Source organism: Dendropsophus ebraccatus, chromosome 1 (assembly GCF_027789765.1).
Source record: "Dendropsophus ebraccatus isolate aDenEbr1 chromosome 1, aDenEbr1.pat, whole genome shotgun sequence".
Classification (NCBI taxonomy): Eukaryota; Metazoa; Chordata; class Amphibia; order Anura; family Hylidae; genus Dendropsophus; species Dendropsophus ebraccatus.
This window is the reverse complement of record NC_091454.1, coordinates 150476073-150501764: the sequence shown is the minus strand read 5'-3', so window position 1 is coordinate 150501764 and position 25692 is coordinate 150476073. Positions and strand designations below refer to the sequence as shown.

The following is a 25692-nucleotide window of genomic DNA, read 5'->3' as shown; positions in this document are numbered from 1 at the left end:
TGTTGCCTGAATAAAAAATTGTAGCTTTGCTCTCCACTTCCACCATAAACATGCCTACATATGAAAGTGTGTAATATATCTTATCAGTCAAAACATAGAAACATAACTTCTTCTTTTTCCTGTTATAAAGCATGTTTTCTCCCCATTCCTGCTAAGCATCTACTCATATACTCTCAAAATCAGCTTAGAAATTACTTTGGTTTACTGGGTATGATCCCTGAGCAAGCTACAGTAGCTGTCATAGCTATCTGTAGACATGAATAGGTCTTAAAATGTTAAAGGTCTCCATTTACTGTAAAAGTCATCTGAGGGTATACCAGTGTTATGTGAAAATGGTGGGGACCTACTGTTGAGTACCTGAGCCTGTTGTAGAGAGGAGAAACGCTCCCAAACAACTAATGCTGCTGATTCTCCTAGATGCTCATTCCACACATTAGCCATCATGTCATGCAGGATATCAGTAGGAGAGTCCTGGAGCAGCTGGAGACGATTTTCTATGGCATCCTTTCTATTCTCATAAAAGCAGTCTGTGTACAGATCCAGGGGAAATGCCTGCAAGATAACATACAGTCCAGTTTACAACACAGAAAATCAGTGCTGTGATAAACCTGCCTTGGGTGACTAGTATTGGATCCATGTGTAGATAGTACAGCTGGTAACTGAATGTTGCAGCAGCATTATTATGCCTGCATCACCCATCCCACCCCTGTAAGTACCTGATAGCAATTCCTGAAGACATCAGGGATACCTTCCATAAAGATTATATCCCACATGAACAAGCCATACAAAGTACTGAAAGTGGATCCTTCTCCATGAATTCCTGAAAGTGGAACAAAATAATAAAACATTAGACCCTAACTGTACCATGTCGGTATAATAATGTGAATCTCATTGATATCTAATCCCACCTTGCCTCTGGACTGTCACATCAATGGCAAAATGTGGCACCAAGCATATAGTTACATGGCATCAGGAATGTAAGGAACATGTAAAATAAAATCCCTAATACTCTGTCTGTATACAAGATGAATATAACTAAAGAGCTTTTTACACAGGCCGATTATTGTGTGAAAAATTGTTAAATCCTTAGAATTTAAGTGATAATCCTCTTGTATAAATGTGGTAACAATCAAACTACAAACAAAAAGTTTGCAATTTTTAAAGCTGATTGATCATTGTGAATCGTTCTCAAGTCTTTTAGAGTAAACACTGATCATTCAAAGAATATAGATACAAACGCAATTATACATATTCATAGAATATATACAAATTCAATTACCATCTTATTAATAACTTTTCATAGCGATTTATCTTCTTGTCTAAATGGCCATCGTTTAAGAGGGGAAAAAAAAATCACTTGTTCACTAAAGTAGTATCTGTGCAGAGCAAATGTAACATAAACCATACCTTGATCAAAGCCAAGCTCTCTATAATGTGCCAACGCCAGCTCTTCAACTGAACACATGACAGTGGATAGTGTTATTTCCTCCCCATCATCCTCTGCCAGGTTCTCCATCAGGAACACAGACTTTCCCATCCCAGTCTGAGGATACATCTTGCCTTTGATGGTAACCTGCACATTAGTACAGAGGTTCACATTTTCCTTATACATTCTTTTATCATTACCAACTCGTCAGAAATGTTTCATATTATGCTCACATGTGGGACGTCTTCTACATTGATCTCGGGAAGTTCATTGAACATATTGCGAAACTTCTTGCAGCTTGGAGAGTCTCTCATTCTCACTGCTCGCTGGTAAAGGGAGAGCTGATGGCCTGTTCGTACATAGGGGTCTGACAAGCCCTCCAAAATAAAGGAGATTGCCTAAAACAACACAAAGAATTTTCTTTTAATAACTTAGTGCAGGCAGCTTACAAGACAAGACAACAGAGGCACTGTGATGTCTATATGCAAGCTCCCAAAACCCTAATGTAGTCTGTCATTGCAGTGACGTCCAAAACGTTTCACATATTTAAATGTCCTAAATAACATTCATGCCCTAGGTACAGCAATGTCTAAAAAATAGTTATGGTTTTGGTGTGGTAAGAACTTAACCTGATAATGCAGATGGGATTGTGGGTATATTACGAGTGCACTACTTGGTTAGCACCTGTGTACCGGATAAATGTGTGTGAAGTGGTAGGCTCTTTAGTAATCACCCTTTGTGTAAAAAAACTAAATTAAGTATGATTAATTTAACATTTATATCCTTTACTTTTGTAAAAAAAAAAAAAAAAAATATGATTAAAATAAAGTTATAAATAGATTATATGCACATTGCACATTGACAAGGAGTATATAGCAATAAACTTAGTATTTTAAATTGTTAAAAACAATAAATAAAAAATTATGAAAAATAAAATATTATATTAATGTAGAAAGTCTTGTGGTGAATACTGTAAATATATAAATATAGATATAATTGTTGTCCATTGGCGGCTTTGCAGGGCCCTTGCAAGCCGCCAATTGTTTAAATACTGTGCTAGCAGCAGGGATTTCAGCATCTACTGCATATTAAATGGGATGTTGGATAGTGGATCTTTCATTGAAAATTCATTAAATAATTCTCCGTTATTTGGGCTGTTTGTAATACATTAAGTGGAGAAAAAGTATGTTGGTGGAAGTCCACTTCTCACCGGTCCTGTATTGTTCTTGAATTCTATGGCCATAGATGCAGAGGATACGTGAGATAGGCTGTGGCCTCCCCGCTCGTGTGTAAACACTGATGGATGCTTCCTCCTGCAGTTTGCACAGCGAAGCTTGAGCAGTGGAGGCTCACCGCAGCCAGGTAATTCAACCTCTGTTGGGCGTTCCTCCCGTAGAGGAGATGTTGGGAGTGTTGGTAAATTCTCCAAAAGCCAGGGATTGAGGCTAGGATATATGCTGAGAGTTTAGCGTAGTATAGTAGCACAGTAAAGTAATCACCACTAGTTGCAACTGTAATAGACGCGTTTCTGAATAATCCTCTATTCTTTCCTCAGTATTAGGTTGCAACTAATATTGCAACTAATATTAGGTGTCAACTAAAAGGTTGAATTACCTGGCTGCAGTAAGCCTCCACTGCTCAAGCTTCGCTGTGCAAACTGCAGGAGGAAGCATCCATCAGTGTTCACACACGAGCGGGGAGGCCACAGCCTATCTCACGTATCCTCTGCATCTACGGCCATAGACTTCAACAACAATACAGGACCGGAGAGAGGTGGACTTCCGCCAACATACTTTTTCTCCACTTAATGTATTACAAACAGCCCAAATACCGGAGAATTATTTAATGAATTTTTTTATGAATTTTGAATGAGCGATCAACTATCCAACATCCCATTTAATATGCAGTAGATGCTGAAATCCCTGCTGCCAGCACAGTATTTAAACAATTGGCGGCTTGCAAGGGCCCTGCAAAGCCGCCAACGGACAACAATTATATCTATATTTATATATATACAGTATTGACCACAAGACTTTCTACGTTAATATATTTTATTTTTCATAATTATTTTATTTATCATGTTTTTAACAATTTATAATACTTATATTAGTTTATTGCTATATACTCCTTGTCAATGTGCAATGTGCATATAATCTATTTATAACTTTGTTTTATTCATTTTTTTTTTTTACAAGTAAAGGATATAAATGTTAAATTAATCATACTTAATTTAGTTCTTTTACACAAAGGGTGATTACTAGAGGGCCTACCACTTCACACACTAAACTATAGTTATGTTCTATATGACGCTGACTAGGACAGTTCTCGGGCTACTGCGCATGTTCAGGAGCCATCCTATTCACATCAAAAGAAGTGCAGAGTGATAGCTTGGAGCTCCTGCGCATGCTCAAGAGATGTGAGCTCCCAATATCCTGGCCAGATACACATAGGGGGACATTTATTAAGTCTGGCGTTTTCTGCGTCGAACTTAAAAATGTCCCCGCAGCTCAGACGGTACGGAGATTTATGTAGAGGCGGACTGCCTCTACATAAATCCTGTGCGCACCAGTGCACGCGGCAGGAAACCTACGCCAAAAAAAAAAAATGATGAATTAAGCGGACCTTTATTCCGCCCCCACCTGCACACCCCCTCCCCGCCTCCCTGGCGTACCAGGAGGAAAGTGACCCGATGCGAATATTTTATTCGCAAAACGGCCATTTGCCAATAAATTTATTTGCATCTGGCCACTTTCCGCCGAAAAGTACGCATTTTAGCATTTTAGACATGATAAATGTCCCCCATAGTGAAGAAGCATCTACATAAGTGTGGCCATTGCTGCAAGACCACATTGGTGTCTGTCCTGAAAATACAATGAGCGGAACCTGAACTAAATAGATAAAGAAAAACTGAAATGTATCCATGTAAACAGTTTGGGACATATTTTCTAGCTTGCAGTTTCCCTTCAGTGCATTTACACAAGGGAGTATGGACGAGATTAGAATAACCCTTTAACACACTAAAGCAGAATTGTCGGAATTGTGATAACCAGTAGGAGTTCTCCACCCGTTAAGTCATCAGAGGGAGGAAGCAAGTGCCGACCTGTCAGGTCAGCGCTCGCTTGCTCCTCGTTCTTTAGATCAGCCCTTAGCAGGTGGGAGCGGCAACAGTAGACCACCACTATTACACAGAGCGACGGGAGCAGATTGTTGCCATCGATGTCTTTTGTCTTTCAACTGTAAAGGGAACCAATCAGCCCCTTTGGGTTGATACGGTTCCCTTGAGCATTGTATAAAGCACCTGGAGCGGCCCCGGCACGTACCGGCCATGGACGCAGCAGGTGCTTTATAACGGAGAAAATGACTTTTATTCCCCGCTCGTATCTAGTCACTGCGCTCTGCCTGTCAGTGCGCTCAGAGGGGATGATTTGACAGGCAGAGAGGTCTGTTACTGGCCTCTCTGCCTGTCAATCATCCCGCCGAGCGCGCTGACAGGCAGAGCGCAGTGACTAGATACGTGCCGGGCCGCTCCAGGTGCTTTATACAATGCTCAGGGGAACCATATCAGCCCAAACGGGCTGATTGGTTCCCTTTAAAAGACAACAATCTGCCGACATCGCGCATGTTGGCTGAAAGTTGCCTTTTATTACAAAAAGAGATTATTGGCCGTAATGGACGATAATTGGCCAAATACGGCTGATAATTGCTTTGTGTAATAGGGCCTTTAGTCTTCAGTTCTACTTCCAGGGTGATATCTAGAATTTAGTAATAAAACCAGTATAGTTACTTTCTGTGCGCGCTTTAAATGCTGATGCAAATTCAAGACAAGTCGATCCCACCAGCGCCCTCTACTGTCTGGACAGTATACATCTTGGGATAAAAGTGTCTGTAGTAACTGAACAGCTTCCTGCAATAAAAAGGTCACTTTCCATTACACAACATTATGGAAAGAAAAATGTTACATAAGACATCCTTCAGAGACATTTAATAGTTGGTAAGAACAAAACTTCTTGTAACTGCATCACATGTTCTATCTGGAGCTTCTGTCACGTAAGAGCTCATATTTGACCCCAAGATTATGACACATAGAATAACATGATGCATAAAGCTCTATTTTTGCTGTCAAACGACTGAACGGTGTATTTTGCGCACAGATAATATGTGTCTTATGACAAATCTGGCAAGGTAATGATTTCTGTTAGGAATGTTATCAACGACCCCCCTACCCCCCATAAACTTATTTCCTTTTAAAATAAGATAAAATGTTTATTTTCTTATATTAAAAAGCAGAATGACAACCTTGCACCTGTGGTGCTCACACTTCCATACATGCTATGTGAATTAGGTAAATAGGACATAGGTTCTCCCCAATCTTTATCAATACTACGTTGCTGCACATCTTTCCAGAGTATTAGACTGGCACCATCATGCATCCACGAAGTTATGGGTTGGCCTGGAAATGACACTCTCCTCCTTTATCAGGGGTTCGGCGTGGTTACCCCTTTCTGATTTCAAGGATCTCTCGGACTACTCTCCCCTGGGGTTCTGGAGGTCACTCCAGCTCCATCACTACCTTCTTTCCCTCCTTAATGCTTCCTGCTTTGCCCATTCGCCCTGCAATTTGAATCTCTCTGCCTGGACTCTGGGCCTCTAAGCCATTCTCCTTCTCTCCTTTACTCCATGTTGGGCTCCCCACCAGAGCAGCCACCTTCGCCTTTCCTCACTGCTAGGTAAGAGGGCCCGAATACTAACCTTTTTTCGGCGCAAGTGGAACGCTTGTTCTCTTGCACACATTCCTCCTTGATTTCTTTTGTCTCCAAGAAGCGAGATACAAAATTCTAACCCGATGGTACCGGGTTCCTACCCGCCTCCATCGTATCTTTCCTGAGGTGTCTCCATCCTGTTGGAGGAATTGTGGTGGAGAAGGTTCTCTTTTACACACTTTTTGGAGTTGCCCTAAACTGGACACTTTTAGAAAGGAAGTTTGGCGGATCGCCTCAACCTTCACCAACTCCCTTTCTCTCCAGCATTCTTCCTCCTGCATATGTCAGACATGCCCCTCAAGGGCTACCGACAAAAAAACAGAAGGTGCAACAGTAGCCCAGGAGAGGCCATTGCTAGTGTGAAAATGCTAGAGTAGGGACCATTTCTCGAGGACGTCTTAACGTGGCGACATGGTACACTCTGTTTTAACAAATAGTTTGCTAAGATCCTCACTTTTTTATATCTACAGAGCAGGTGTTTGCCGTGTGTATGCTGGGAGGAGTATACACGGTAAGCTTTTGCACCTGTGGGTTGCTGCTGCACCTTTAGTTTTTTTTGTCTGTACTTAAAGGACAAGTGCCATGATAAAACTTTTTCCCAGTAATTGAAGCACATTACAAAGTTATATAACTGTAATGTGCTTTAAATCACGTATCTGCCTCCCTTCCCTGTCTTTTCCCCCCTCCACCCCCCACCAGGAAGTGTAAGAAACTCACACAGACCTAATGACTGTCGTCACCGTCACCAAGCTCTTCTCTCAGCTCCTTCTCCTGTTACACTAGCCTCCCCCCTCCCCTGTCTTGTCAGGTGACAGGCTTGCTCAGCTCCCATTGGCTGAACAACTGCAAGCCATCACTTGGACTGGGGAGGGGGAGGGGCTGCTGTAACAGGACCTAGAGCAGCCCTCCTGCTGATAACTCATCCTCACAAGAAGGAGCTGCCTGGTGACGGTGACGGCAGTAATTAGGTCTTTGTAAGTTAGGACACTTCCTGGTGGGGGGTGGAGGGGGGAAAAGACAGGGAAGGGGGGCAGATAGGTGATTGAAGCATATTACAGAGTTATATAACTTTGTAATGTGCTTCAATTACTGGGAAACAAGTTTTTTTATGGCACTTGTCCTTTAAGCCACAAGCAGCGTGCAACCTGCAGTGTGAACAGGCATAGATGTGCTGCCAATTTTTCCTTTTTGTCCCTCAAGGGCTACAGTCACTTGGTCTTCCGGCATTTAGTTATTGCTGCCAGAGCTTGTATCCCTGCCCTCTGGCGACACCCCGACCCTCCTAGCATCTTCTTGTGGCTTTTTAAAGTAGAGGATATTAAACGTATGGAAGATCTTACTGCACAACTATATGGTCGTGCTTCCAGTTTCTTTCGGAAGTGGCATTACTGGGAACAATTCACCGATACCGCAGAATATAAGTCTCTCCTGGCTCAGTGAGGAGTTGTCTGTTACCCTCGCCCTTTCCCTCCTTTTCTATTTTTATTATTATTTCTCTCTGCTCTTTTGGTGCCACCCTCTCTTCTTTCCCTTCCTTTTTCCTTTGGTTTCTGTAATGAGCGTTAGCTCACTCCCTGCCCTTTCAACTGTTGGTATTATGGAGTTCATGGGAGCCATTTACAGTTGTGCTTTGCTGTTGACCTAAGTTTGCACATCTCTGTGTATACTTCTGTACATGTGCCTTGCACCTTTTGGGTGCCAGTTGTCTTGTTTTCCTTTTATGTAACAGGACAGTGGATCAGGAACCAGTACTGTCTGTAGAGTCACATGTACAAACCCGCACAAGATGACGCCCATACCTCATATTGATGTAATCTCTGCAGGATTTCTACTCCTTGTGATAAGATTCTTGTATACACCCAGCCAACAGTAAAGCAACGGAGATACAACGGCAGCTCTGTATGGTACCTACAGATTGAACACAGCTCTATTACAAGTTACAACCCCTGGTTAAAAAAAAAAAAATTATGGAATCCTCAATTTTAGAGGATGGTTAACATAGCAAACACACAAAATGAATGGCAAATGTTTTTCTAGATCAAGCAAAGGAAAAAATAAAACGAAGGAAACACCCTGTAATCTACATTTCTAAAAACACACATAAGTTTGAGTTAAAGGGAAAGTGCTTACTGTGGGACTTTGTAAACTGAACAAAAACATGGCCCCAACTACAACAATCTAAAGGATTATATAAGTCCATTCCCATGTTGCACCTGTTGAATTAGCCAGGCCATCAAGCCAGCAGGAGCACTGACTGATTGTTTTAGTTGATGATTCCATAATGTTTTGCCAGGGACTGTACATAATGCGCCAAATAAAATTAAATTCTCTTTCCTTGAAAACACATACAGCTATGGTTGGGAAAAAAAACCCAGAATATATTCACTAATTCTTCAGCCATAGTCACAGATTTCGACTATACCTTAAGGTGGGCTCATTCTTTAGCTGATCCCAGTTCTCTTGGGCACTTTGAAATACTAAATGTGCTTCTTTCCAGTTTCCATTGGTCATATTGACAACAATATCTATTAGCTTATGCATAGCAGATTCATACCTATGGAAATTCAGATATAGAAGGATATTATACTAGAAAAAGAATTGGTCAAAATCACACCTTACATCTGTACATAAACATATATGAGCTGAGCTTTATACTACCTCTCAAGAATGAACACAGAAATAATCTAATAAATTGTCCCTTTTACCCATGACACCAATGAGGGATATGCATCCAGACAGCTTATCCCAAACCTTATACACCCACTAAGCCAGCTCAGGACACATGACTTCCTTCATTACTAGTAGGAACGACCATAATTATGTGATTGTGTATGTAACATATGACGAAGAAGTTGTTGTTGTTGTTTCTTAAATACTGCAGACTAACATTGTAGTTATGTCACACCCTTGCTTGGTTCACAGCTTATACTACTCAGTACTGCTCTGGAGTGTCCCCCTTGCTCCTACAGCTACTGATAAGGAGATTATGCTTCCTTATAGCTCACACCTTCTGTGTATGTGCGCAATGTATGGAAGACCTCATAGAGGTTAGTCTCCACTCATCAGCTGAGGGACAACTGAGAACTGGAAATGGAACCTGTAGTTGGGAAAATGTTGGAAAATGCCATATACAAGTTATATAATGGCTAGGATGAGATGTGAAACATGAAAGCGTATCCTGAAATGCATCTTGCTAGATTAGAGACCATTTAAAGGATAGAATATAAAAACAAATATGGAGGCAGAATATTTAATAAGTATACCAGTAGCCATCGGTTAAAGGGGTACTCCGGGCTAGGGGTATTTCTACTGTATGGCAGGGAGGGGGGTGGATAAAGATGCCACCGTTCACTTACCTCCCCGGTTCCAGCACCGGGTCCCGGATTGTGCTGCCCCGTTGTCCTGTCCCGCTTCCTGGTCTGAGCTGTGGCTTGAGACGCGACGTCTCAAGGCAGCTCAGCTATTCAACGGTGAATGGCTGGGGTGTCTTGAGATGTAACGTCTCAAGCCGCAGCTCAGACCAGGAAGCGGCAGTGGGATAGGAGAACGGGGCGTGACAATCCAGGACCAGTCGCTGGAACCGGGGAGGTAAGTGGACAGTGGCATCTATATCCACCCCCTCCCCGCCATACAGTAAAAATACCCCTAGCTCGGAGTGCCCCTTTAAATCCAACACAACTTGAGGGCAGATGTTTCCATTATCCCCTGCTTTTCCTTGCTTACATGCCAGCAGCATCGACATGCTTTCCTGGCACCCAATTGTCACATCTAATCACGATGATGATAGCCAGTACAATATGTCACTAGAGATGAGTGAACCTCGAGCATGCTGGAGTCCATCCGAACCCGATCGTTCTGCATTTGATTAGCTGTAACTGCTGAACTTGGATAAAGCTCTAAGGTTGTCTGGAAAACATGGATACAGCTAATGACTATATCCAGGTTTTCCAGGTAGCCTTTGGGCTTTATCCAACTTCAGCAGCCACCGCTAATCAAATGCCGAACAATCAGGTTCGAATGGACTCCAGCATGCTCAAGGTTCGCTCATCTCTACATGTCACTAACCTGAGCTGTGAACCCATCTTACCTGCGATGATGTTATACAAGCCTTCCCTTTCCTAATAACACAGAGAACAATCTCAGTATCTTTTCACTAATAGGGACATCACTGAAATCATGGTCATTATCTATTCATTAACGTCCCAAAATGTACCAGTTATTGCCATAGTCCACGACCCTACCTTATAAGATCTTCTCTGTCTTGAAATATCCTTGTGCTTCTTTGCACAGTGTATTGTGGATATGTCATACGCCCCATATTAACCATAAGAACAGTGGAAAGCAATGTTTGCCCTCCACTAGCAGCTTCTTCAACATCCATTGACTCTGTCAAAGAGAACAAGAGAAGAACTCTTGAAAACACAGCCCTGGGACCTTTGCAGACACGGATGGCTCTCCCTGCAGCTTCTTTTGCTCTGGAATGAACAAAGAAAATTATATGAATTGTAAAAACAATAGATACAATTTACTACCTTTATAAGAAAAGAACTAGACAAGTATTTACTTTTTAAGAATAGAGGCACCAATACTAGACTGATTCTTGCTCATGCTGAAGATTGAACGCTGCCTGGAAAGTCTAAGGAATTCTTCAACAAGCTGTTGCTTTTGGGCATTGGGATTTGCTAAGTGAAAAGTCTTTGCTAAGTTCTTTAACTCTGGTGCAGATAGAAGGTCGAGCGCTTCAGACAGCTCTTCCAAGTCTCTTTCTAGAGAAAAAATAATAATTATTATTATTCTTATAACATAAATATATTTATTTATTTTGTTTGTGCTTTTATTGTGCATAAAAAAAAAAAAAATATGGGTGCCTGAAGTGTCAAGAAGTGTGGCTCAGGATCCGGCTCCGTTGCTCCATAGGAATGAATGCAGCCGCTGGTCTACTCATAAGAGAATCGTCTGGGCCCGATAAGGAGATCAGTGGGAGGTGTAGAGGTTGGACCCCCGCAATCTCCTACTTTTCCCCTATCCTGTGGATAGGGGAAAAGTCGATTTTTCCTGGACAAACTCTTTAAGGATTGCAGGCCAATAATAAAGCTATACTATAAATAATATTATATGGTTGTACCTGTCTGCAGAAAACCACGACAACTCAGTTCTTCAATGAAGGGAATCATATCTGAGCCAATTTCAGAATATTCTATCTTGCCCACTTTTATCCAGTTTAGCTTGCGCTGGAAGAGCCGAACATACAGTTTTTGGCCTCCAGCTTTAACATTCACAAAGAAAAATAAGAAAAATAAACGTCAGACAAACGCAAAAAAAAATACACCAAAAGCTAAGTTCATGTACTAAAGGGATGGTTTAAAGTACAAGGAATGTATGTGTAAGTGTTTCACACCTGAAAAGAGATACTGAAGTTCTGTAGTATACAAAGTAACATAACAAGTACAATAGCTAAACATAATGGACACATGTTTGACAAATAGCAACCAATCACAGCTCAGTTTTCATTTCCTAAAATTGAATGTGACTAGTTGCTATCTGTCTGAGACACAAATGTGTTTGATTCTTATCTCAGGCAGATTGATAAATTCGGGCCAATGTTTTTATACCTATTTATCTATCTGGCTTCTAAATACTATATTAGCTTATTACCTTTTTCATATTTCACAAGTTACATCACACAGCTGTTTATCAACTCTGTATTCTTAAAGCTGTGTTTACACTGGCATCATGGCCTCTGAACAGAAACCATGCTGCTGTGCCAGGTCCATTATATTTTGGGGTCCTTCAAGGTTTTCCTTGATTCGAGAAACAACAGAGTTGCATGTAGAGCTATTCTTCCCAACAAAAGTCACCATAGGGAGGTCCTAGGGAGGTACTGAAGACCAATGTGAACACAGCCTTACAATACAATCTAATAAAAAGTTACAAAAAAAAAGAAAAGTTGTTTGGAAACTGTTTGTTGTTAGTGGGTTAATCATTCAATCCAAAGAGGAATACAGACCTAATGCATGGCCTGATAAGCCCACCACAGAGGCAGTACAGCTCTTTGACTCAATAAACAGTGCCAACTAAAAATATAACACCAGCAACCTGGAGACATTATGGAACTTCAAGTGGAGGCTGGGTTCACACTACGTATATTTCAGTCAGTATTGTGGTCCTCAAATTGCAACCAAAACCAGGAGTGGATTGAAAAGACAGAAAGGATCTGTTCACACAATGTTGAAATTGAGTGGATGGCCGCCATTTAATGGCAAATATTTGCTGTTATTTTAAAACAACGGCTGTTATATTGAAATAATGGCAGTTATTTACTGTTATATGGCGGCCATCCACTCAATTACACCATTGTGTGAACCTTTCTGTGTTTTTAATCCACTCCTGGTTTTGGTTGCAATATGAGGACCACAATGCTGACTGAAATATACGTAGTGTTAACATAGCCTAAAGAAAATAATTTAAAATAAAACATTCTAACACACTATAGTAAAAACAGAGAAATATAAAAAGTGTACCAGACAGCTGACAAAATGTGGTTAAAACAAGCGTATCCTCTTCACTGAACAGACTCATGTCTTCCTCATTCTCCATTACAGTCTTCAGCACCATTAGAAAATTCCTCAGGTAGTATGGCGGTATACTGCAGTCAGGCACAGTTTCCTTTATGTCACCATGACCAGCTTCAGGGTTACTATCAGAGTCATTAAAGGGTTTAAGAAAGTCAGCAAGTACATTAGGATCTTCCATAGGAAGAATGTCATTGTTGTCCCCAATAGGGGGCACACTTCCATCATCACCACACTCCTGGATTTTATCAGTAAGCTCACATTTGGTTTCCAAGAAATTGCTGCATTTTATCTTTTTAGGATTTTTCTTCAAGCTGTGAAACCCATCACTTTGCTTACGCTTTGAAGGGTCAGTTTTATCTGTAACACAATCTGAAGGCAAAGCGTCAGCACTAGAAGGTGGAAGCTCAGCTTCATCTCCATTTACCTGACTGCATTTCTGTATTATCTTGATTCCTTGATCTGGGGGCTCTGTGGTCTCACTTGTGTCAGTCTTATTGTAGTCATTAGGTTGTACACTATCAGGTACCAAGTCTCTGTGTACATCTTTCTGAGTTTTACGACTCTGATTCCTCCTGGAGAGTTTGGATGAAAGACTTCCCAGTGGTACAGTTGCCACCACTTCTACATCTTTAGGCGTTTCTTTTATAGAAACATTTTTTACAAAGTAGGGGCTGGCTTGATCACTATTCACTTGGACCACTAACCCTGAATCTGCTTTAACCTTTGCTTTAACTGCTTTGGCTATAGAGGTCTTAGGTTTTAGTGGCAATTGAGAGCTTGTACATGTAGAGGTGGTCTCACCAACCAGTATAACATCATCATTCTGTTCCTTTGCTTTTGAACAGGTCTCATCAATGTGTCTGTTTACGCCAAACCTTGGCACCATCTGCCCGCAGAGGGGGCAGGAAACTTTTGATGGTGGTGCATTCTTAAAGAGGGCAACAATTGATGGAGATGCTGGAGATTTGGATGGCGATGCGGTGACAGAACCTTTTCTGTTTTTGGATAAGGAGAGACGGGACTTTTTCTTTTCAGGGGTTTTGTTTGGTGACATAATTAAAAGAGAATCCTTGGCTTCATCTAAAGATAAAACAGAAAATTAGTAGCTACATACAGTGTTGGCTGTGTCTGAAGTGTAAAGATAAAAATATAATATATTAAAAGTTTGGGGTTTTTTTTGCACACTATGGCTATGTTCACACAACATATATTTTCGTATCATTACGGAAATATACATTACATAGCCGTCTATGGGATCCTGGGTGGAGTGTATGCACATAGTATACGCTCCGGCCGGCATCCCTCGCGCCACCGCAAAGAACTGACATGTCAGTTTTCTGCGGCCCGATTCAGTGAATAGCAACCGTAGAAAACCATGTCAGTGCACTCTGTGGAGCGAGCGGCTCCGTCCGCAAGCTTCATAGTGTGCTGGGGGATGCGCCCGCATCAGAACTTTGCGTCTTGAAAGATCATCTGGCCGGTACTGCAGTGCAGGATGATCTTTTTAGAGACCGTCCGGGTCACAGAACGGCCGGTCCAATACGCTGTGTGATCATAGCCTATTAATACAAAGTAGCAAAATAACATAAGCATCAGGTTGTATGTATTTTACAATTAGATATATTTTACTGTGGCATTTACTACGTTGTATTAAAAATATTTTGTTATTATAAAATACTACACTTGGTTGATCAAAGTATTGGGTGTCCTAGAGAGCCAATATATTCCTTCATGGTTGAGAATTTATATAGTTATGAGGCCAGAGCTATACACTTTATCAGTTCAACAATACACAGGTGAGACACCTTCTCATTTGGCGAATGTCACACAAATATTTCAACAGCCTTAATCAGTGGGGGCCTCAGTACTGAGACCAATCTCTAGATATAGCCAGGATATATGTGTTTTATTGCCCAGCTCAAGTGTCAAGCTGGGGGGAGAAGCACACATTTTCTTCTCCTGTCTATATCTAGATTGGGTCTCAGCACTGAAACTCTGACTGATCCAAACTGTACACAAGTCTACGTGACATATCAAGTTAATAGGCGCCTATCTGTGCATGCACATATACATCAACATCCTGTTTAGAAAATTTGGTGACATATATGCTACATGGAGGGCACAGTCATGATGTAAATGAGTTATATGATGAAGTGCAATGTCAATAATTGAATGGAAATATATCCTTTTACTGTCACTTACATAAGGAACTAGGAAGTCAGTGCTCCTTCATTATCTTCCCCCACTGACAACAACCTACAATCCTGGTCAATCACCTCCCCTATAGACTATGCTCCCAGGCATCACATGACATGTCAGTACATTACAAGACAGTAATCCCCAACCTATGGCTCTCTAGCTGTTACAAAACTACAACTCCCAGCATGCCATGGCAGCCACAGACAGGGGAGTTGTAATTTCTTAACAGCTGAGAATCACTGTTATGACGTATAATAATGTCCTTATAGAAATATACATGGCAGCCTGTAAGATTACACGTGGCATAGGATACAGCATGAAGGAGCTGTCCCTCCTCACCTGTCACACTGCATGGTCACAGCCATCTTGCGTGCAGACTTCAAACGAAGCTTTATGTAAACTGACAAAATGTTCTCTCTTTTAAAAAATAGCAAGACGAAAGCGTCTAGAGTATTAATATATCAAAGGTGGAGCAATGAAGCGGCTTACAGCGTGTTTTTAAAATTTGGGAAAAAGCGTAAACGATTACATAGGAACCTTCGTACTGGTCACGGGTTTCGGCCGGAAACTTGTTGTTCTTGCACTTCCGGTGTAATCTGTCCATGTGAGAGTCCTACGCTGCTGTGTACAGTGTAGAGATGGCGGAGGTACAGCGGCCGAAGCTATGGCAGTGTATGGGGGTGCTGGAGGCGGTGGATGCCCACCCGGAGCAGCTGCTGAGGTACACACCACACAGGGCACTGACAGGAGCCGTGCTGGAGGGCTACTTACAGTCATATCAAGAGCACGTGGGCTAAAGCTGTAACGTTCTTCAACCCCCACAGTTTTTCAATCGCTAGGGGGCGCTGTCCATACCTGCACATAGAAATGTCATACTGACAGTAGGTTAGAAGACTCTGGCTTATGTTCCCATACAGTCAGGGATGCTGAGAACCAAGGGAACTCAGTTGGTCAGCTTGAAACAAATCTGTAGACACCCCTAGTAACTCCCACCCAAAACCACCAATACTGTTGTGTTGCTGGGGGCATTCCATGGGCGGTGGCTGGGTCTAAATAGCTCCTGGTGCCATCCATGGGTGCCCCAGGCCTGCAGCGCCTCTGTCTTCTTGCTGCTTCCCCTCCCCACCCCAGGGACATAGCTAATAGGAAGAAGAGCAGGCAGCAAGAAGGAAGAGACAGCGCAAGCCTGGATGCTCTAGGCCCTGCCTCGTTGACACTGGGGCGCTGGTGCCTACAGATTTTTTTTTTTTTTAGGAATTTTGCAGTGCCCACATATGCAGCCTAGAACAGACGCACAAGCCTTGGCTCTGTACATTGTGTAGTGGTCATTGTAATTCACTTCAGTGGAAGCTCATGGAGTAACCCAGCACTGTAATTACACAAAATACATAGCTTTCTGCTTTTGGCTCTGTTCTCTGTGTATACAGGCATCGCTTAGTGGGGGTCTTATTTTCTGTCCCCTTTCTATCAGATAATGATGCCCAATCCTGTGGATAGGTAATGAATGCAAAAGTCCTGAAATACCCTGTTAGCAAGTATACTTGTTGATTTTATCTTCTCTCTTGCTTTTAGTGTTCAGGAGGGACTGGCTTCTGAATTGTCAAATTTAACCAAAGCCCTGTATGACCTGCATAAAGCAGAAGGTGCCCTCAAGCGGGGGAGCCCCCTGAATGAACTGATTATTGAAAACTTTGATGAAGAGCAAATCTGGCAGCAGCTTGAGCTTCAGAACAGAGCAATTCTCGGCCATTTTACTGAGGCAGTCAACCAGTCTGTGAGGGACAAGGGCATTTATATTTTCCAGCAATCAAAGGAGGAAGAAGATGATGATATATCGGACATTGACCAGGATGAAGAACGAGAGGGAGCATCTGAGATTGACCAGGAGGAAGGAGAGGGAATATCGGAGATTGACCAGGAGGAGGAAGAAGAGGAAGATTCAACCACAAAGTCTTGTGAAGATAAAGGAAGAAATGCTAAACTGTCACTTGCTAAAAGGAGCAAAAAGGTCACATTGGAAAGGTACAGTGATGATGACTCTGACATGGACTTTGACATTGACAAACTAGAAAAAGAACAAAAGAAAAATCCTGTTAAAAAAGCTGCAAAAAAATTTATTGAGAAATCCATAGTGGATGATAAGTTCTTTAAGTTGTCAGAAATGGAAGCTTTCCTGGAGGCAGCTGAGAAGGAAGATGATAGACAGAAAGAAGAAGATGATGATAAAGAGGACGTGGATTATTTTGAAGACATGGACTCTTTTGATGATGATGAAGAGATTCAGATTAAGGGCTTGAGAAAGGTAAAATGGATGTCTATATGGGTTTTATACATTTGAGTAGATTTTTCTCAAATTCAGATCCAAGAGAGCATTGAAGAGATAAAACTATTGCATTGAGAATTCCTCTTTTCTCTTTTAAGAGAACCTGTCAGTTCTTTCATGCTGCACAACCATAGCTTAGATGAAACAGGCACGGGCACCCTAACTACAATGCACTATTGATGTACTTGCTCAGAAAATCATAGGTCAACTCTCTCAACTATTCATCTGGGTTTATCCCAAATGAGTGTATAGGGAGAGACATGTTGGTCAAGCCCACCAGGGCTGGAAGAAAATAAGCAGAAAGTCGCCTCCATTACTCCGAACATCGTTTATAGCACACCTTTAAAACTATGATTTCTCTGAAAAACTGTAACATTTCAGAGTACATCATATTGCATTGTAGTGAGGATTCCTGTGTCTGATTCATGTTAGCCATGGTTGGGCAGCATGAAGAAACTATATTTTTATTATTATTATGCACTATGTTTTATATATGCACACAAAAGCAATTCCAAGATTGATGTGATTATTCTATGGACATGCCCCATGTGTGCAGAACAGGCAAATTTTATAGCAGTTGAAAAGAAACATTACTCATACCCGGTATTTATGAAGAACCCTAGAAAAAGTAATTTAATTACCTGGCGGACCATGATGGGAGAAATCATAAAGGCCTTTTATATGCTAAAGCCAAGAGATCAGATTTCAGGCAAATCATTTTACATTGGTGGTTTTTACAAAATATAATAGCACATAATGATGATGGGAATTAATGGAAACTACTTGTTTTAAAGGACATTTATCTTATGTGTTTATATGTTCTACTAGAATGACAGGAATGTTCTGGGGTTAAACAGTTCTTGGTTTTTCAGACTGCTAAAAGCTCCAGAGACCTTCAGTACAAAGATTTCTTTGACCCTGTTGATGATGATAGGAATGGCACAGAAAAAAGGTGGCGTGATCAGGAAGATGATGGCCCTGAAGACGATGAAGAAGAAACGGAGGAGGGTGCAGATGAGGAAGTTGACATTGCTGACAAGTAAGAATCTCATGGTTGTTCTGTTTTGTCGCTGCTTGGTATTCGAGATCTAGAAGTAGCTCTTATGCCAGTATGGTAGATAAATACACACAAAAAGGTTCCGAGATGATCTAAAACCTGGGCTGCAGTATTAACCCCTTAAGGACGGGGCCCATTTTAGTTTTTGCATTTTCGTTTTTTCCTCCTTGTGCTTAAAAGGCCATAGCACTTGCATTTTTCCACCTAGAAACCCATATGAGCCCTTATTTTTTGCGTCACTAATTGTACTTTGCAATGACAGGCTGAATTTTTGCATTTGGTACACTACGAAACCAGAAAAAAATTCAAAGTGTGGTGAAATTGAAAAAAAAAAACGCATTTCTTTTATTTGGGGGAACTGTGTTTTTACGCCATTCGCCCTGGGGTAAAACTGACTTATTATGCATGTTCCACAAGTCGTTACGATTAAAACGATATATAAGATGTATAACTTATATTGTATCTGATGGCCTATAAAAAATTCAAACCATTGTTAACAAATATACGTTCCTTAAAATCGCTCCATTCCCAGGCTTATGGCGCTTTTATCCTTTGGTCTATGGGGCTGTGTCAGGTGTCATTTTTTGCGCCATGATGTGTTCTTTCTATCGGTACCTTGATTGCGCATATACGACTTTTTGATCGCTTTTTATTACATTTTTTCTGGATTTGATGCGACCAAAAATGCGCAATTTTGCACTTTGGGATTTTATTGCGCTGACGCCGTTTACCGTGCGAGATCAGGAATGTGATTAATTAATAGTTCGGGCGATTACGCACGCGGCGATACCAAACATGTTTATTTATTTGTTTACTTTTATTTAAACCCTGGGAAAAGGGGGGTGATTCAGACTTTTATTAGGGGAGGGGGCTTTTTACTATAAACAACACTTTTTTTTTTTTTTTTTTTTTACACATATACTAGAAGCCCCCCTAGGGGACTTCTAGTATATATACTTTGATCTCTCATTGAGATCTCTGCAGCATAGATATGCTGCAGAGATCCATGAGATAGGCACTCGTTTACTTCCGGCTGCTGCAGCCGGAAGTAAACGAGTGCCGAGCCGGGGACGGCGCCATCTTGGACGAGTCCCCGGCCGGCATCAGTAACGGAGATCGCTCCTCCGGGACAACGTCCCGGAGGAGCGATCTCCCCCACTAGACACCAGGGAACGGTTGCCTCCGGTAATCGGAGGCAGCTGTCAACTTTGACAGCTGCCTCCAATTAGCGGGCACGGCGATCAGACCTTGCCCGCTAATAGCGGCGGTCCCGGGCTACACGCGGCACCCGGGACCGCGGCGCTTCAAAGCGGGGTCGCTGTGCGGCCCCGCTTTGAAGTGCTAATGAGGACATATGACGTACGGGTACGTCACATGTCCTTAAGAGGTTAAACTGCTCCACTGGATGTCGCCTTATCAATACTGAAACAAGCCACTAAGAAGATATTACACAAAAAAACAATGGGCTTAGTTTACAAAAATCTATTATTTTTATTATATATTAAAAAGATACCAATACAAGCATTATATATTATGTGTAAAATAAGTTTTAAAATGACCACAAAGTAAAAAAAACAATATTATAAAACATTTGTGTCAGCTAATATAACTAATTAACAGTGCTGAGGCTGTGGAACACCCTGTCATGACCTCCCGCTAGATGGCATAATAGGAATACACATAATCTTATTACATGAGATTCCTAATATAACTAGTCTCACAGTGCCCCCCTATATATTTCCTTTTATAATGCCAAGGAGTCTATAACTGGTTATTTACTATCACAACCTCAGTCCATATGCACTCACCCATACTGCTGCACACCAAAGGAGCTGTCCCTATGTACGTTTCGCTAAATGAGCTTCATCAGGGAACAGTATGGTAGATAGTAGATGTTGCAAGGAGTTGCTGTAGTCAGTGAATTTCACATGTGTTGCTTGTATATAGTGGGTTTGTTTCATTTGATCATTTGCATGCTGTGGTTTACGACGTGCTGTAAAAAATGTTCCTAATAATATGGCAGCATTAGGAACCTTCAGATTGTTGTCGGAGTAAGTTTCAGATAAGGACATCTTTCTCTATTTTTTTTTTTTTTTTTTTTTTTTTTTAGATAATTACATATTTATTTGTCTGTAATTTCGTCCTGCAGTGATGATGATGTTGTTGAGGAGGAAGATGAATATGTAATGGAAGAAACAGAGGAGAGCAAAAAAGCCAAAGAAGCTTTCAAACGGGTGACATTTGATCTGTCTGATGATAGTGAAGGAGAAGATGTTTCGGATGTACTTGGTGGTGGAAAGAAAAATGACCAACCAAATGAACTAAAATCATCCTTTGAAAAGAGAGAGGAGAAGGTCAGTGTGATTGCTTATATTCCAGGTTGACGCTGAGAAGTTGCAAATTAATTTTGTGAACCTTTGAGTAACAACATCTGTTTCACTGTTATAAATGTTTGCATTGCAGATGGCTGAGAAGATTCAAACCTTGCAAAAGCAAATGTTGGAAGGGAAATCTTGGCAGCTGGGTGGAGAGATTACTGCACAGAACAGGCCAGAGAACAGTCTTCTATCAGAGTCCTTGGTTTTTGACCATGCCTCCAGAATGGGTAAAGACTAAAGTTGTTTTCAGTAGAGGACATAGATCTCCCAACCCCACAGGATGGGATCTTTTTTTGTTCTTGATTCTAAACGTACAGCTTCCATGGCTGTGTGCATAAAGGCCTTATTGAGGTATTGCTGACTGAGGAACTTGCCTACATTATGTCAAGCAGGCAACCCCATTAGCTGTGACAATGGTTTGCTGTATGCTTTGGGTGTTTTTGGATGTATTAACCTTGGAATTTAGCAACTCACTGATTCATCTGAACACTGAATGTTGGTTTATGCATGGATGGCAAAGTTACATGGTTTGAAATTACTAGAAGATCTTTAGACTTCAGAGTGACAGTTATTTTATGCAGCAGCCCCCCCTCAAGAAGGATAAACTACAAAAAGCTTTATCCTTCTCTCTGGGATCAGTTTACACTTTTCCAAATGTCTAGAATAAACAGTCCTAAAACACAATTCAAAAGGCTAGTCATCTTAAAGACGGTTGTATGGAAATTAAAACAAAACAAAACTCTCTCTCTCTCTCTCTCTCTCTCTCTCTCTCTCTCTCTCTCTCTCTCTCTCTCTCTCTCTCTCTCTCTCTCTCTCTCTCTCTCTCTCTCTCTCTCTCTCTCTCTCTCTCTCTCTCTCTATATATATATATATATATATATATATATATATATATATATATATATATATATATATATATATATATATATTATATTCGCCTCTCCTGGTCCCCGGATTTTACGGCTACTTCTTTCCTCCTGATGTGTTCTCAGTAGAATCTTCCATGCTCAGCCAATCACTAGTTGGTGCCCCATTTCAGCCAGTAATTGGCTGAGTAGTAACCTCTTGTGCATCATCAGGAATAAGTAGCGGTGTGGACTGGGCACTAGAAGAAGCAGAACAGAGAGATCAGGAGAGTATTGGTAGTTTATTTTTAACAACCCCAGCCATATACACAGTTTTTTTTCCTCCTTAATCTAGAAATTGTGTCAACTGAAGATTGTGTTCTTTTTGTATTTTAGCACCCATAATTACAGAAGAAACAACACTTCAACTGGAGGACATTATCAAACAAAGAATAAAAGACCAGGTTAGTTACTGCTTATTTCACAAATTACAGTGACTGGATAACAATCCATCCAACCACTATTGGTTTAAAGTCAGCAATTTAAAAATCTTTTATCTTTCAACACAGCATTACCTGTTTGCTGATCTTTATTACTGCTAATGTTAAAAGAACTAGTAAGCAAGTCAGCTGTAGTAATACTATAATTTCAAAAAACTTAGGAGATGTCATAGACACGTCAAGAGTTTTGATCGAGCATGATCTCGATGTTTGGACCCCCACTCATCTCTAGAATAAGCCGGAAAAAGTGTGTGGCTGAGCACTTCTCCTTCTATCTCTCTCTTTGCTGTATAAGATAGGCTCCATAAACTTCTATTGAGAAAGGAAGAGGGGCCCATTGCCTTGCTTGTTCTAGCTATTGGTGGGTCTGTGGGGGAACCTTGACTGATCAAACCTCCTGACATGTTTCAAAGACATGTTAAAAGTTTTTTCAAATACTACAAAGACATATTTACTGCTTGTTTTCTAAGGTTTGGGATGATGTGGTGCGCAAGGAGAAGCCAAAGGAAGATGCATTTGAGTATAAGAAGCGACTCACCTTGGACCATGATAAGAGTAAATTGAGTCTTGCAGAAGTCTATGAACAGGAGTATTTAAAACTCAACCAGGTAACACAAATTTCATCTCACTAACTAAATACTTAAAACCTGTATTAGAAATTATTGGGAATTTTTTGTGCTGAAAAATATGAATCAGTAAAACCTGCAGCTATTCATTTGCTGTTTTCTTGTAGAAAAAAACAGAAGAGGAGGAGGACCCAAAGCACACTGAAATTCAGAAATTAATGGACAGCCTATTCCTGAAACTTGATGCTTTATCAAACTTTCATTTTACACCCAAACCGGTAACAATGTTATTTCTTATCATGTATCTTAGCTTAGTGTGATCACCCACTTCTATGTAGGTGACAGTGTATAGTACTGCAACCCATCATTCATATTTAGATAACTGAGATGATAACATAACATCATAATCTATCCCACAGATAGGTCATTAATGTTTTAATTATGACTGCCATTGCAAACAACTCTGTAATATATCTTATTAGATAAAAAAAGCTCCCCACCCAATCCAACAACACACACTTTTCTGATTCACTACAGGCTCTGTTACATAGTGCAATTATTTGACAAATCAAGACAGAACAAGCTGATAAGCGATCAGATGTAATCACTCACTGTTGGTCGTACATCTCTCTGTGTAAGGCCGTATAATACGGTCTTGAAGGAGAAGTCTGGCATATTCTAAAATCCAGCAGCCGGATAACTTGCCTCTCCCCATTTTTGTGGTTAGCGGCAGGACCCCCGCTGTGCTCCAGGATCTTCGGAGCTGACACGTCATGAAGCCAGATAATGAACTGGCCGCTCAGCAAGTCAATGACAGGGGCGGAATGTGTCAGCTCTGGAGATCGCATAGCCCAGTGGGGGCCATCAGCCAGGACAGGCCTTTCCCCCCCGCCCCCAAGTCATGACGACATCACAACTCTGGGGAAAATACCTGTCAGAGAGACATATCAAATGTTTTTGTTAGGGTCTGAGTGTTTAGACCCCCACTGTCCAGGAGAATGAGCCAGGAAAAGAACATGTGCAGCAAGTTCAATCCTGGCTCTGTGACATGTGATCCGGATGGACTTCTATTGCAGATCTATAGGGCTGTCGAGGTCTCGGCCAGAGCGGAGAGAGGAGCGAGCAGCAGCACAGTAGTCTCCTGGCTTGTTCTCCTTAACAGTCGCTGTGTGAACACTTAATGACAAATAAATATTTTTGATATGTCTCTCTGAGATATATCAAAAGATCTGGGTTTTTTTCCCCTTTGGACTTCTTGAGAATCCCTTTTACACATAGGGATGTGCCTCGATGTCATAGTTCTACATTGTATAATTCTTCCATTGATAACACAGTATGATTTTTTTTCTTTCTCCTAGGCAATTCCAGAAATTAAAGTGGTTTCTAATCTCCCTGCAATCAGTATGGAAGAGGTGGCCCCAGTAGGAGTTAGTGAGGCGGCTCTTCTGGCTCCTGAAGAAGTCAAAGTATGGACCTTTTATTTACAGACTACAAACATCCCTGGTGTACTATAAAATAGCATCATCTCTCTGATTTCTGCTTTTATCTGTTTCGTTATACAGGAAAAGAACAAAGCTGGAGACATTAAGACAAATGCTGAAAAGACAGCCACTGACAAGAGGCGGGAGAGGAGGAAGAAAAAGACCATGAAGAGGTTTAAGATAAAAGAAAGGGAGAAGAGGCAGAAATTGGCAGAAAAGCAGAGGGTAGAAAAAGGGAAGAAACAGACCAAGCAAGATGCAGAAGCCAGTCTAAAGAAACTCGCCAAGGAAGGAAAAGCTACAATGCTGAAGGTAATATCATGAGCCAGTAACGTGTCTGCCAGAAAGAGAGTTAGGGCCCTATTACCCGAAACTATTATAGTGCAAAAAATCGTTATCGTTCAAATTTAAACGATAATCGTCTTGTGTAATTGCAAGCAACGATCGAAAAATCGTTAACATGTCATTGATTTAAATCTGACCCTGACATCATTGTTAATTGTTCACCAATCGTTCAGTGTAATTGCACATGGTTCATTGTTTTTGCTGGGGTCAGATAAAGATAAACAATCATAGTAACGACTATTGTTCTGTGTAATATGGTGAATGATTTCAGGTTAACGATAAACAATCTTGTTTGCGATTGTTTATCCTTGGTTGTTAATCATTAAAAATCGCTTTGTGTAATAGGGCCCTTAAGCTTCTGTCACACTTGGCACCCGCCGCGGATTCCACAGCTCACCCCTACTTGCATCTCTGCTGGTCCCATAGACTCCATTCTATGCACAGGCAGATTCCGACGTCCCCCCGAAGAATGAACTGGTTCATCCTACGATTGGATGGCGGAATCTGCCTGTGCATAGAATGGAGTCTATGGGACCAGCAGAGATGCGAGCGGGATGAGCTGTGGAATCAGTGGCAGGTGGTCCTCCTGGGTTCCATAGTGTGCACATACCCGAAGGCTGGGTTCACATTTTTTTTTTTTTTAATCCGTTTTTACTTGGGTTTATCTGTTTTGATACGTTTTTTTCATTGACTTCCGTTAAAAAAAAAAAAGGATCAAATTGCATCCGTCTTAGTCAGGCTTACCCAGCCTTAGTCTTTCTCGGTAGCTCTTCACTTTTCCTCTTGCTGATCTGCTGTATTAGGGTATATGGACAGGGCTCTTGAGTTTTGATCCAGAAGCGATACAAGGATCATCTTTTTGCCTAAATGAAATGCCTAGCAGATATAGTATTTCGGGTGTAAACATCTGAGTAACTGTAAATATATTGTCTCATAGGATGAAGGCAAGGATAAAGCCTTGAAGTCTTCTCAAGCATTCTTCTCCCAGCTCCAAGATCAAGTAAAAGTTCAGATCAAAGGTGCCAAAACTACACAGAAGAAACCAAAGAAAACAAATGAACTTTCTGCTCATAAACTCAAGTTATAGTTGATGCTGTTTTTCTTTCATTGGACTGTCATATTTATGTCAGAGACTATAAGGCTTGGAGAATGGAAATCTCCCTGTTTCTACCTTTTTGTAAAAAAAAAAAAATAATAAAACATTTTAGGTTGTATGAAGGCTTGTTTTTATATATTG

The 25692-nt window shown here is 41.1% G+C and overlaps 2 protein-coding genes across 3 annotated transcripts in view; one reads left to right on the top strand and one right to left on the bottom strand.

Moving 5' to 3' along the window:
* Positions 1–15725, bottom strand: part of FAN1 (FANCD2 and FANCI associated nuclease 1) — a 20326-nt gene extending 4601 nt beyond the window's left edge. The window contains exons 1-12 of one of the 2 annotated variants that reach the window (XM_069981938.1): positions 15300–15725; positions 12708–13841; positions 11312–11452; positions 10751–10952; positions 10428–10661; positions 8609–8740; positions 7986–8094; positions 5211–5330; positions 1660–1824; positions 1408–1573; positions 717–820; positions 358–552 (exon numbers count right to left, since the gene is read on the bottom strand). In XM_069981938.1, coding sequence (XP_069838039.1) covers positions 358–552; positions 717–820; positions 1408–1573; positions 1660–1824; positions 5211–5330; positions 7986–8094; positions 8609–8740; positions 10428–10661; positions 10751–10952; positions 11312–11452; positions 12708–13815 — 2676 coding nt within the window. In that variant the 5' untranslated portion in view covers positions 13816–13841; positions 15300–15725. Of the gene's footprint in view, positions 1–357; positions 553–716; positions 821–1407; positions 1574–1659; positions 1825–5210; positions 5331–7985; positions 8095–8608; positions 8741–10427; positions 10662–10750; positions 10953–11311; positions 11453–12707; positions 13842–14963; positions 15025–15299 lie in introns of those variants that run through there. The other variant, XM_069981939.1, reaches the window with a different exon arrangement.
* Positions 15529–25692, top strand: MPHOSPH10 (M-phase phosphoprotein 10). Its single transcript, XM_069981940.1, has 11 exons — positions 15529–15681; positions 16533–17262; positions 18156–18322; positions 20490–20694; positions 20804–20945; positions 21960–22027; positions 22534–22671; positions 22797–22907; positions 23988–24095; positions 24192–24422; positions 25393–25692. The coding sequence occupies exons 1-11, from the start codon at positions 15599–15601 to the stop codon at positions 25540–25542; spliced, it is 2133 nt and encodes a 710-aa protein (XP_069838041.1). The 5' UTR covers positions 15529–15598; the 3' UTR covers positions 25543–25692.